At 44.6% G+C, this 12,374-nt stretch overlaps 1 protein-coding gene across 1 annotated transcript in view; it reads left to right on the plus strand.

Moving 5' to 3' along the window:
- Positions 1-12,374, plus strand: part of LOC111150817 (SEC16 homolog B, endoplasmic reticulum export factor) — a 39,204-nt gene that overhangs the window by 10,717 nt on the left and 16,113 nt on the right. Inside the window, exons 10-12 of the mRNA XM_022508435.1 lie at positions 4,693-4,790; positions 6,612-6,693; positions 11,672-11,789. Coding sequence (XP_022364143.1) covers positions 4,693-4,790; positions 6,612-6,693; positions 11,672-11,789 — 298 coding nt within the window. The remainder of the gene's footprint in view (positions 1-4,692; positions 4,791-6,611; positions 6,694-11,671; positions 11,790-12,374) is intronic.

Genomic DNA, 12,374 nt, shown 5'->3' on the forward strand with positions numbered 1-12,374 from the left:
TTTATTTTCTGCACTTCTACAAGGTTCCTCACATCTACCCTAAATTAGTTTCCAGAAAGTTTGTTTACAAATGATGTCCCCACTAGCTATAGCTACTGTCTACCTACCAATATTGAATACTTTGTTTATTTATTTATTTATTTATTCTTTCATTCATTTATTTATTTTAAAGATTTTATTTATTTATTTGACAGAGAGAGAGAGAGAGAGCACCAGCAGGGAGAACAGCAGAGGGAGAGGGAGAAGCAGGCTCCCTGCAGAGTAGGGAGCCTGATGTGGGACTCGATCCCAGGACCCTGGGATCATGACCTAAGCCAAAGGCAGAGGTTTAACCATCTGAGCCAGCCAGGTGCCCCCCAATAATGAATACTTTAATTCAACAGATGAAGTAATGTTTTGATATGTAAATTAGACAATTTTAATCTTTGTATTATTTATTCAAAAATTTTTAATTGAGGAATTTGACAAAATTGTAGGAGATTTAAAGTGTATGTGATGGTTTGATATACAAATATCACAAATACATTGTGAAAGGATCCTTCCCATGAGTTAATTAATAATATTCGTCACCTCACATATTTACCTATTTTTTTATTTACTTTCCTATTTTTTTGTCTCATTTAATTTTGAAATTGAACTCACATTTACAGAAATATTTTTTAAAAAGATTTATTTGTCAGAGAAAGAAAGAGAGAGACGGTGAGAGAGGGAACACAAGCAGCGGGAGTGGGAGAGGGAGAAGCAGGCTTCCTGCTGAACAAGGAGTCTGATGCAAGTCTCAATCCCAGGACCCTGGGATCATGACCTGAGCTGAAGGCAGACAAACCGACTGAGCCACCTGTCCCTCACATTTTACAAAAGTGTTAAAGGAAATGTAAATACTGGAATATATGATTGAAATCAACTTGAACCAATAGGATTCAAAACTCAAAAGATAACAGGGATATAGTGGAGAAAATAATCCCCTCATCCTCTTGGCCACAGAAATGTGGTCTTGAAATATCCACAGGTATTTTTTGCATATATAATTATTTTCTCCATTTTTAATAGCTTACTGTATACCATTTCTTCTTCTTCTTCTTCTTCTTCTTCTTCTTCTTCTTTTTTAAGATTTTAAGTAATCTCTACACCTAACATGGGGTTCAAATTCACAACCCCAAGTTCAAGAATTGAAAGCTCTACAGCCAGGCACCCTCTATCTACCATTTCTTCACCCTTTTTTCCATTTAACAAAGTATCTTGGTAAACACTCCATATTGGGATTGGCAATAGTATTCTGTGAAAGGACAGACTGTGTGTGTGTGTGTGTGTGTGTGTGTGTGTGTATAAAATTTTATTGATTTAAATAATCTCTACACCCAATGTGGTGCTCGAACTCACGATCCTGAGTTCAAGAGTCAGATCATCTTTGAACTGAGCCAGCCAGGCGTCCCAGACAATAAATGTATGAGGTTTTCCAGGCTAGTTGCACCTGCTCAATTCTGCTATTGTCAAGTAAAAGCAGCCACAGACAATATGTAAATGAATGAGTGTGGCCGTGTCTTATGTATAGACATAGAAATTGGAATTATAGGGACTCCTGGGTGGCTCAGTTGATTGGACGACTGCCTTCGGCTGAGCTCATGATCCTGGAGTTCCGGGATCGAGTCCCGCATCGGCCTCCCAGCTCTACGGGGAGTCTGCTTCTCTCTCTGACCTTCTTGAGCTCATGCTCTCTCTCACTGTCTCGCTCTCAAATAAATAAATAAAATCTTTAAAAAAAAAGAAATTGGAATTATATATAATTTTCACGTATAATGAAGTATTATTAGTTTTTTTATTTTTTTTCCCCAATCATTTAAAAATGTGAAAGTTATCCCTAGTTTGTGGGCTATGCCAAAATAGACAGTGGGCTGAATTTGGCCTCCATGCCACATTTTCCTGACTCCTGCTCCTTTTCACATACAAATACCATCTTCATTATTTTTTATGGCTGCACATATTTCTAAAGATAAATTATAATTAATTTAACTAAACCCGGATAGATTGACATGTAGATGATTTAACATTCTTTTGCTGTTACAAATAATGCTGCAGTAACAACGAAAGTCATTTTGCCATGTGGGAGGATATATATATGATTTCTAGAATAGTTCCCGAAAATGGAAGTGTTGAGTCAAAGGGTATATGGCTTGAAATTTTGAGAAATAGTGACAAATTGCCTTTTTAGAGGTTGTACCAAGTAACAGCAATACGTAAGTGCCCGTTTCCCCACTCTCACTAACTCAGTGTGTTTCTAAGCTTTTAATATGTACCAATCTGAGAGGTGAAAAATGTATATAATTCAGTGTAGTTATTTTCATTTCTCTTATCATAAGTGAAGTATAATATCTTTAAGTCTGTGAATTTTTTGTCATGGATTTTCTGCATTTTTCTGATGGATTTTTTATTTCCATTTATTGATTTGTAGGAGCTCTTTATTTTTTTAGGAATTTCTGTACAAAATTACTTTTTTGGGGTGATATTTAGAAAGGCTTTCCTACTTCAAAATTAAGTTATGAAAATAAAGTTCAAGTACTTTTGTGACTTTACCTTTACATTTGAATTTTTAATCTCTATTTGTGTATGAGGCCATATTTTATTTATTTTTAAAAGATTTTATTTATTTATTTGAGAGAGAGAGCACAAGTGGGAGAAGGGGCAGAGAGAGAGGAAGAGGGATAAGCAGACTCCCCACTGAGGGAAGAGTCAGATGTGGGGCTTGATCCCAGGACCTTGAGATCATGGCTTGAGTTGAACTCAGGCACTTAACCCACTGAACCACCCAGGTGCCCCAATGATGTTAAGTGAGCGCAAGGCATGATACTTAGTGAAAATCAGTGGGATCATATACCTGCCATCCCCTGTTCATTATATAGTTGGGACCAGCAATTTCACCAGGGATATATTTATTCAGTAAACATTTATTAAGCAGTCACTACTTCTAAGGCATTGAACCCAGTGGGGGATACAGAGATAAATCTGTAATAATCTCTTTCCTTAAGAAAGATTAAATAATGACCGTAACAGTAACAATAACAAAAGTGAATATTTAAAAAATGTTTTCTATGTACCAACACTTATTTAACATGTTACATGCATTGCCTCATTTATCTTCATAGAAACCCTGTAGGTTAGGTTCTATTCTTGTTTTATGTACTTGCAAATGAGGAAAGTTACTGAGTCATAGAGCCAGTGTTTAGATCTAGGCAGCCTGATGTCTGACCTTGGACTTCTAACAATCCACCACACCACCTGTCATACCTGGACCCAAAGGTGAGCAGGGAATAGGAGGATTATTTGGGAGGTCAGAATGGCTCATGAGGAGCTAGAGTCCCAGATATCTTTCGTATCTTTATGAATATTTGACTGGTGTCTCCTCTCTGGCACTGTGTGAGATTAATATCCTCAGTGTAATTTCTCAATTTCTTCACTTACTCTTAAGTTATATTTTTGATGCAAATTTTTGAGCAAAGTGGTGATTCCCAACCAATTATTAGTAATTCCCTTTAAAAAATACTGTTGTGAAATAGTTTAACATATGAAAAGAGTAACTCAATGTCATTTTTCCCTGTAGTAGATGTGAGGCTGAATTTCCTAATGGTGGTGGTTTAAATTTGTTCTCTCTCTTCAAAGGAGACAGTGTGGGAGATGTTGGGATGATCAAAGAAATTTGCGCCTGGAGTTCGAGTTACCTCATTAGTGACTTCCTGTCCAAAAATCACATTATTTTTGAGTACTAAGGAAATGATTAATACCAGGTCAAAACCTCAAATAGAAATTAAGCTCTTACTAAATAATTCTGAAAATTGAATGAAAAGATGTGTGCAAGCATGTCTTTGTGTGTGTTAAAATTTACAGCTTCTAACCGATCTCCCCAAGTTATTGGTGTCATTCATTTAGCATATGGAGTTGATAGTTAACAAACAGTTGGTCGGTAACAAGCAATCAGTTATAATGTTAGGTGGCGTGGGTTAACCGCTATGCATACTGGCTTAAACACAGTAGCAGCTTCTTTGTAGTCATATGGGAGTCCCGGGAGGTGAACAGAACAGCAGGGCATCCCTCCTCCACGGAGCAGTTCAAGGACTCAGCCTGAGCATCTTTCTTCCAGGCAGCCTGATGGGGAAAGCGCAGGGAGGCTTGGTCAAGGGGCTTCTAGGAGCAGGTGTGGAAGCGGCACACATCATTTCTATTCCCCCATTCGCAGCCTGGAACTCAGCCACTTCTAGGTGCAAGGGAGGCGGGAAATTCAGTGCAGGAAGGGGAGCATGGGTTTTGGTGGGGAACCAGCAGTCTCCACCACAGCTGCAAAAAACAAATGGTTCCTCTAACGTGCCCTCACGAATATCAGCTTGCTCCCTATATTTTGAGGCTCAGTCCTTGGGGTGAGGTGCTTAGGTTCCTAAAAGCATTGCGTGATGTCTTAAGGCTAACTGGAAACTGTGTCTGAGGGGCAGCTAATAGCCTAATGGGTTTGAGAAAGTGAAGGCTCGGGAAGGGACATCTTAGAAATACATGCCAGTTAGAGCTCCTTTGTTGCACTCGCAGACGAGGCTCTGAGTCTTCCCGGGAACCCAGCCGATATGGCTCAGGTACCCAAATGCCATCCCGTGTTGTTGGTAGAGGAAGGTAAGAAGGGCCATGTTGAAAGCAATGTGTGTTTGTCTTCAGGAAGCCTTGGAGTGGGCCATGAAGAACCACCTGTGGGGCCACGCTTTGTTCCTCTCCAGCAAAATGGACCCAAGGACCTACAGCTGGGTCATGAGCGGGTGAGTGAGCTGGACACTGGCCAAGGAGACCAACGGAGAAGAGAAACCTCCCCCCACCAATGGGTGGGGTGGTGGGGAGAAAAGCAGGATGCCCTGGGAAGCCCCCCACGCACTAAGCATCCTTCCAATTTCTCTTCTCTGACCCGGATGTAGGATATTGCTTCTCTAGATTCTTATAACCTAGACCTGGACACATTCTTTCTACCTGCTTGATAAATAAACATTTTAGCAATATTTCTCAGGGTGTGTTCCAAGAATTACATAGGTTTCTACAATCTGGTAGTTCTATTTGGGAGGAGCTATTCTAGAAAGTTCCATCAATGAGGGAATAGGGGGCCAATTATGGTTAACTGACAGGTGCTTAGACCCAAGAGTTAGGAACTGTCTACTGCTTAGTCTTGCAGTGGGGAATGTGGGCGCGAGAGGAAGGTTGGGATATGGGGGAGCAGTAGGAACGGGCTTTATACGACTGGGGATTGGATGTTGTAGTCTTTGTCTAGGGCAGGGGGACATGACAAGATCCAAGGGCTGTGTTTAGTCAGAGCTCATGCCAACACACTGAGACAAAGAAGAATGCCCAAACCAGGACAAGACAGGATGGGAGGCTGACTACATGGCCAGGAGTTTGGAGTAAGTGGGAGTAAGTGAAGGAGCTGGGTGTCAGGGTGCTGGAGAAGGAAGGGTTTCTGAGTAAGCCCCTCGGGCTGCAGCCAGATCCGTGGGAGGGCAGGGACAGACGTGTGGCGGGGGTGGGGAGGGCTGGGGGCCCCCTCCCCTAAGGGGCAGGCTTGGATACGACAGGAAGAAGGATGTTCCCTCAAAATGTTCCTCTTCCTGTGTTGGTAGAAGCTGTGAAACTGTGAACCTCACAGCTTAAGTCAAGTTTAAATTGGCCATAAATTGGCTGTTAGGCCGTTGGCTGAGAAGATCGCACCTGCCTTCACGGCTGTCACACTACCCTTCTCCATCCGTGGATTGTCTTTTCCGCCCTCTCAGTCCTGGCAGGGACTAGGAACGCCTCTGTGCACTTGGTTGTGCTCAGGGCGGGTAAGGAGCCCTGGAGTTTTATTATAATAAGTGCTCCAAGCTCATGTTCTGAGGGATGATTCTCCTTTGGGTTTTGGAAATGAACATCCCAGAACCCCACATTAGAGCATACATCTCTGCTACAGATTTTTGCCTTGGGCCATTGATTTTTGATGGGACCCAGTGAATTGTGAAGAGTATCTCTTACTGAGTATGCTTAAATCTCAGATCGGCTATAGAGCTTATTATATCCTTGTTAAGCATATCCCACGGTTTGTCAACAGCAGGATCGTTTCTGGTCCCTGTTCTATGCCTCTTTGGTTACTGGAAATGGCTATTTAGTGCTTGTGCATTAAAGAAGTCAGCCCGCAGTGCTGGGGGCGGGGCATGAGGGGGCCGCTTCCAGGGAGAGGGAGTCGAGGGGGCCGACCGGTTGGAGGGGCCCATGGAGAGCAGGTTTGGGTTGACTGCTGGGGCTCCCCAGGGACCCGTGAAATGTGGGGGGCATCCTTTCCATGACAAAACCTAGAGAAATGGTTACTCAAGAGTTGGGGGGTCGGGCCAAAGTGCAGGATGTACCCCCCAACAGGGTGTTCTGTGTGGGGCATGGGGCAGAAGTAAGATCCTGCCAAGCCCCCCAAAAGTGGGAGTGGCAGAAGTACAGCTGAGCGGCCAAGAGAAATTCATGTTCCAAAAGAAGCTGCTGAAATCAAATAGAAAAATAAGGGAGCTGTTGCCCCGCTGGTAAGAGGCTCTTTTGGCTTGGTTGTCCCTAACGGTCGCCTCTCTCTGCAGTTTCACCAGCACGCTGGCCGCCAATGACCCACTACAGACCCTCTTCCAGTTCATGTCCGGGAGGATCCCACAAGCAGCCACGGTACTCCTTGTGATGGGACTCCTTCAGTACCCCAGCATCGTAGGGGTTTAGGGGGTGGGGACAGCTTGGGAACTGAGGTGATGACTTTAATGATTTTTATTTTTAATTTTGGGGGGAGAGACAGAGGGAGAGGGAGGAAGGGGCTGGGAGGGAGAGAGAAAAATCTCAGGCAGACTCCCCGCTGAGCACAGAGCCTGACTTGGGGCTCAATCCCACAACCCTGAGATCACGACCTGACCCAAATCGAGATTCAGACTCTCAACCCACTGAGCCACCTGGGTGCCCCAAGAGGTGCTGACTTCAAAGACTAAACATAAATAATAATTGTGTGTTAATCACCTACCGTGAGCTTGGCCCTGTGCTGAGCACTTGGCTTCATATTATCTCACTTAATACACAGAGGTAGGAATTATTATTATTTTTTAAGATTTTATTTATTTATTTGACAGACAGAGATTACAAGTAGGCAGAGAGGCAGGCAGAGAGAGAGGAGGAAGCAGGCTCCCTGCTGAGCAGAGAGCCCAATGCGGAGCTTGATCCCAGGACCCCGAGACCATGACCGGAGCTGAAGGCAGGGGCTTAACCCACGGAGCCACCCAGGTGCTCCAGAGGCAGGAATTATTGTCCCCGTTTTGTAGATGTGGAAACTGAGGTGCGAAGATGTAAAATGACCTGAGATCACAGAGCTTGGAGAAGTGGAGCCAGGATTGGCTCAGATCTGTCTGATCCAAAGACCTTGCCCCTTTCCCACAGCACAGCCGCCTGCATTGTGTGCATGAATAGCGAGAGAGCACACTGTTCCCAGGCTCCCCACTGCAAGGCTGCCCTTCTTTCCCTCTGCTGCACACTGAGCCTGCAAGGCTGGCTATATTCCATCTCACACATTGTCTAGAGTTGGATAGAACTCAGGAGAAGTCCAAGGCCAGCTTGATGTTTTCCGCATTAAGAGGGACCTGATCTTTTTGCCCCAGAGTATCCTTCTTTATCCTTGAAGTCAGTAACTTTATTGGGATCTATCTTGATGTTGACTGTCTGGGTTAGTTTTTTTTTCTTTTCTTGGTACACAGCATGCTTTTTTTTTTTTTTTAAGATTTTTATTTATTTACTTGGCACAGAGAAGGAGACGCAAGAAAGGGAATACAAGCAGGGGGAGTGGGAGAAGGAGAAGCAGGCTTCCTGCTGAGCAGGGAGCCCAGTGCAAGGCTCGATCCCAGGACCCTGGGATCATGACCTGAGCTGAAGGCAGAGGCTTAATGACTGAGCCACCCAGTGCCTCCACAGCATGCTCTCTTAATATCTGCGTTTATATTTTGCAGTTCAGGAAAGTTTTCTTGAATTATATTCTTCAATATTAGTTTTGTTCCGTTATTTTGGTTTTCTTTCAGGAATTCCATGTATGCATAATTTTGTATATATATAAATATATACATATACACATGCAGATTATATGTATATCATTTTCTCTTTAATTAAAACACTTTTTTGTTTTCTCCCTTCCCTCCTTCCTCCCTCCCTCCTTCCTTCCCTCCTTCTCTCTTTCTTCTTTCTCTCCCCCCTCCTCTCCCTCCCCTTCTTCTTCTCTTCCTCCTCCTCCTCCGTCCCTCCCTCCTCTCATTTCCATCCTGTGTGTCCCTTACTGTGCTCTCATCATTGTCTCTTCATTTTTGTGCTTTTGCCATTTTTGTCTTGATTTCTTTGATTTTTCTTCTAGTTCTTCCCTGAGCTCTGAAGGTCATATTTACCTCCTCCTCTTAACTGCTGTCTCTTTCTCGAGTTCTTATAACTTAGCTTTAGGCCCTTGCTTCATAAGAAATTGTTTCATTATTTTACTTAGATTTTACTTAAATTTTATTTAAGTTCAGGATGAAACGTTTGCTGATACCTCTTTGCTTCATTGTCACATTTTTCCAGTGAGCGTTCTTTCTACCTTCCATCTATTTTTTCATGTTACTTCCCTCCTTTTATCTTTATAGTGAATTTTACAGATTCCGTGTTTGATCCTTGACAGGAGTCAAGTCTTCCCTGGGCCAACTGTTTAGATAGCTGTGTGCTGGGGCGGGGTCAGCGCCACACTGCAGGCCGACTGGCCTTTCCTGCATGAGCTGGAGTGTCCTGTGGGTATCTGTGCAGCCTTGGCTTCTCCCCAGCCAGTGGAGATGGCTGTGGGATCCTGCCCTTCTGGAGTTCTCTTTCTGCTTCCTCCTGAACTCTTCTCTGTTCACTCTCTACTACTTTTGGCAGCTTCTTGTGTTCCAAGGCGTGAGTTTTTGCTGACACCTAGGTTTTCATGAAAACGGACTTCACACTTTGCTTTTTTGTTCTTCTTCTTCTTTTTTTTTAAGATTTTTTTTTTTAAGATTTTATTTATTTATTTGACAGACAGAGATCACAAGTAGGCAGAGAGGCAGGCAGAGAGAGAGAGAGAGAGACAGGGAGGAAGCAGGCTCACAGCTGAGCAGAGAGCCTGATGCGGGGCTCGATCCCAGGACCCCGGGATCATGACCTGAGCTGAAGGCAGAGGCTTTAACCCACTGAGCCACCCAGGCGCCCCTTTTTTGTTCTTCTTATTGCTTGGGGACAAGTCCTGGAAAAGGAAAGAGAAACGATGACTTTCCTGTCCCATTGTTAAGCCCACGGGCTTATGGGAACACGGAGTGCTCACAGGTCTGCAGAACGGCTGTGTGCTGCCGTGAAATTGCATCATGTTGTGAAGCAGGAAATGATGTCATCAGTGTACGGTCCATTGGGTCTCCCTACGATGGGAGAGTTAGCTAAATGCTCCCTGCTTTTAGGTGAGAAAACCGAGAAGCCAGGGGTGATGTGCCAATGTGGTATTTGATCTTAGTGTTTGAGCGTTTCTTCGCATCGTGGCATCCAGTAAAAGGCTAGTCTTTAGTTACTTGGAATGAGTGGGAAAAACATGGCAACCAGAAAACCCAGATGAGGGCTTCTATCACAGGCTTCACCAGAGTCTGCTCCTTCCTGCTCTGTGAACTTGGCCTTCTTACCTAATCTCAGAATGTCAGGCTGTCCTCTTTGTGGGCATTTTGATGGCTCACCAATAGAGTTATTGTGAAAATTACAGGACAGAGAATATCAGAACCCATATCAACGGCCATGCTTGACCCATTGAAGTTAGTTAGGTGTTCGCTCTCTCTTCAGTGCTCTTTCTCTCCACAGATCGGCTTTACAGGGAGGGGTTTTTTTTTTTTTTTTTTTTTTTTTTTTTTAAATCACCTGGGGAAGGGACAGAAGAATGACTTCTAAGTGTTTGTTCTTTTCAGCAAGGATTTTTCTTTTGCTTGTTCCTTTCATTCCAGCAAGAAAAGCCTGGCTGATGTGGGGATAATAATAGGGCCCAATGCATGTGATTGCTCACGGGAGAAATGCTCAGCACTGGGTATGGTTCACGGGCAGGGCGCAGCGAGTGAGGGCTGCTACTCCTGTGATTTGTCATCGTCTCCCTCATTCACACCGCATCCCCCCCATAAACAAAGAGTAACCATAAAATGCACTTGGATAAAGCATCTTTTGTTCCTTGGGATAATTACAAAGACCAAATAATTATGAATTTCTCTAACCTCCAAATCTGAGCTGTTACTGGTGTCCATCTTCCGCTCTGCCTGCTCTGTGTAACAGACTGGGAGATGGACTGGTCTGAAAATCACCTCTTTCCTTTTGCTGGGCTTGTGTGTGTGTGTGTGTGTGTGTGTGTGTGTGTGTGTTTGTACCTATGTGTCATTTATAATGAGCAAACTAAGGGCAAAGCATTATGCTATGTGCTTGACCTGGCTATCTTATTTTCTTATCAACACTACCTGGTTAGGTAGAAATGATGATCTTCACTCAAGAGATGAGGAAAAAAGGTTTTGAGAAACTTGCTCAAGGTCACAAAGTGAGTAGGAAGCAGCCTGTGTGGCTCAGACGGTTGAGCTGTCGACGGTTGATTTTGGATCAGGTCCTGATCTCCGGATCGTGAGATGGAGCCCTGTGTGGGGCTCTGCGGTCAGCAGGGAGTCTGCTTGGATTTCTCTCTCTCTCCCTCTCTCCTTTTCCCTCTGCCCACTCCACTGTGCTCCTCTAAAATAAATAAATCTTAAAAAAAAAAAATAAATAAAAGGAGGCAGGACTCCATTTGAATCCAGGAACCAAATTTTTTCTGTGACATCATGTTGTTTCTTTATTGATGTTTCCTGTCCTGAAATCCCTCTTCATTCTGGAGAAGGGAGGCCCACACCTGACCCTTTGTGTGGGGTATTTTCCCTTTCCCCACTCTGTGTGCACCCTACTGCCCCCTTGTGGAGCTCTGCTGCTCCTGCATTGTCCCCGGAAGGAGCGGCCACAGCCCTCAGCCAGGAGCAAGATGAGTGGAGATTGGGTGGTGGGCTGGGACACGTGGCCTGCTTTCTTCGTCCTTCGAGGGGCAATAGGAATTCAACTTCTAGGATGGTTGTGAAGGTTAACTGAGGTGATGTGTGTGAAAGGCCTTTGTAAAACCAGAAAACACAAGCCATGTGGTCAGGTATTAAGGGCCTAGGGTCCACCTGACTTCTAACCGGCTAATGTAGATTCTTCATGAGTCAAGGATGTTTGGTCTTCCTTCTCCCACTGAAACATCAGGGTTTGCTTTGTTTTGTTTTATTTTCTGGATGTTGTCGCTTCTTGTTGGGATTGGGCGGGGGTGGGGGCACCAGGAAGAAATCTGAAAATCAGGAAGTGATCAATAGTGTCATTTTATTTACCTACCTCCCCATATTCCCATGTATGTATGTCTGTGCACGTGTCTGTCTGCTACCCATCCTTCTAGGAGTCTTGCTTTTTAAAAGGAGATCTCAAAATCAATGAAGGACAGTGCTACAGCCCGGTATAAGCCGCATTCCCCGAACTCCAAACTAGGAGATGGACAACTTTCTTCTTCTACACTCTGGCTAGTACTACGTGAGTCAGTAAATCTCCCACTTTGTCTGCTGCCTTTCAGTGCTGTGCGGACAAGCAGTGGGGAGACTGGAGGCCTCACTTGGCTGTGATTCTGTCGAATCAGGGTGGGGACCCGGAGCTGCTTCAGCGAGCCATTATCACCATGGGGGACACCCTGGGTAAGATGAAGCCAGCCCTCCTGCCCTCTTCTCCTCTAGGGCACCTCCAGGCCCTCTGTAAACATCTGTCTGCAGGCTCTTAGGTGCTGTGCAGGGCCCGATCTGAGCCTCAGGCTCTCCTTTGACCCAGGAGCCTCTGTGTCTGGGGAACAGAACCTCCAGGGTAAGGAGTCTCGTTCTTGGCTCCATTTCCCAGAATTTCCGCTGCAAGCCAGTGCAGTCCAGACCCCGAAATTTGGGGCTGTGCTGCTGGAGAAAGCAACTCCCAGCAGTTGGCTTTCTATCCCTGGTCAGACTTCCCTGGAGACAGAGTTAACTCTGGGGACCCTTGCCTCCTGTTTCGGTTAGTCATACAGTGACCCGGCTCAGCCAGAGAGCAAACTCTATCTTTGCCCGAACTACCCTGGGTAATCGTGTCGTCTGCACTTGTATTGTCTCTCAGTGAACCTGGCCTTATAAACACTCAGGGGCGAATGCATGTTCCAGCTCAGTGGTTCTCAAATTTGGTCAAGGGGCAGAACATCTAGGAATCATGATAGTCTTTGTAAACTTCGTGGCATAACACTCTGTTAAACTGAAAAGAGC

Source organism: Enhydra lutris, unplaced genomic scaffold (assembly GCF_002288905.1).
Source record: "Enhydra lutris kenyoni isolate GAN:26980312 unplaced genomic scaffold, ASM228890v2 scaffoldscaffold24, whole genome shotgun sequence".
In the NCBI taxonomy this organism is placed as follows: Eukaryota; Metazoa; Chordata; class Mammalia; order Carnivora; family Mustelidae; genus Enhydra; species Enhydra lutris.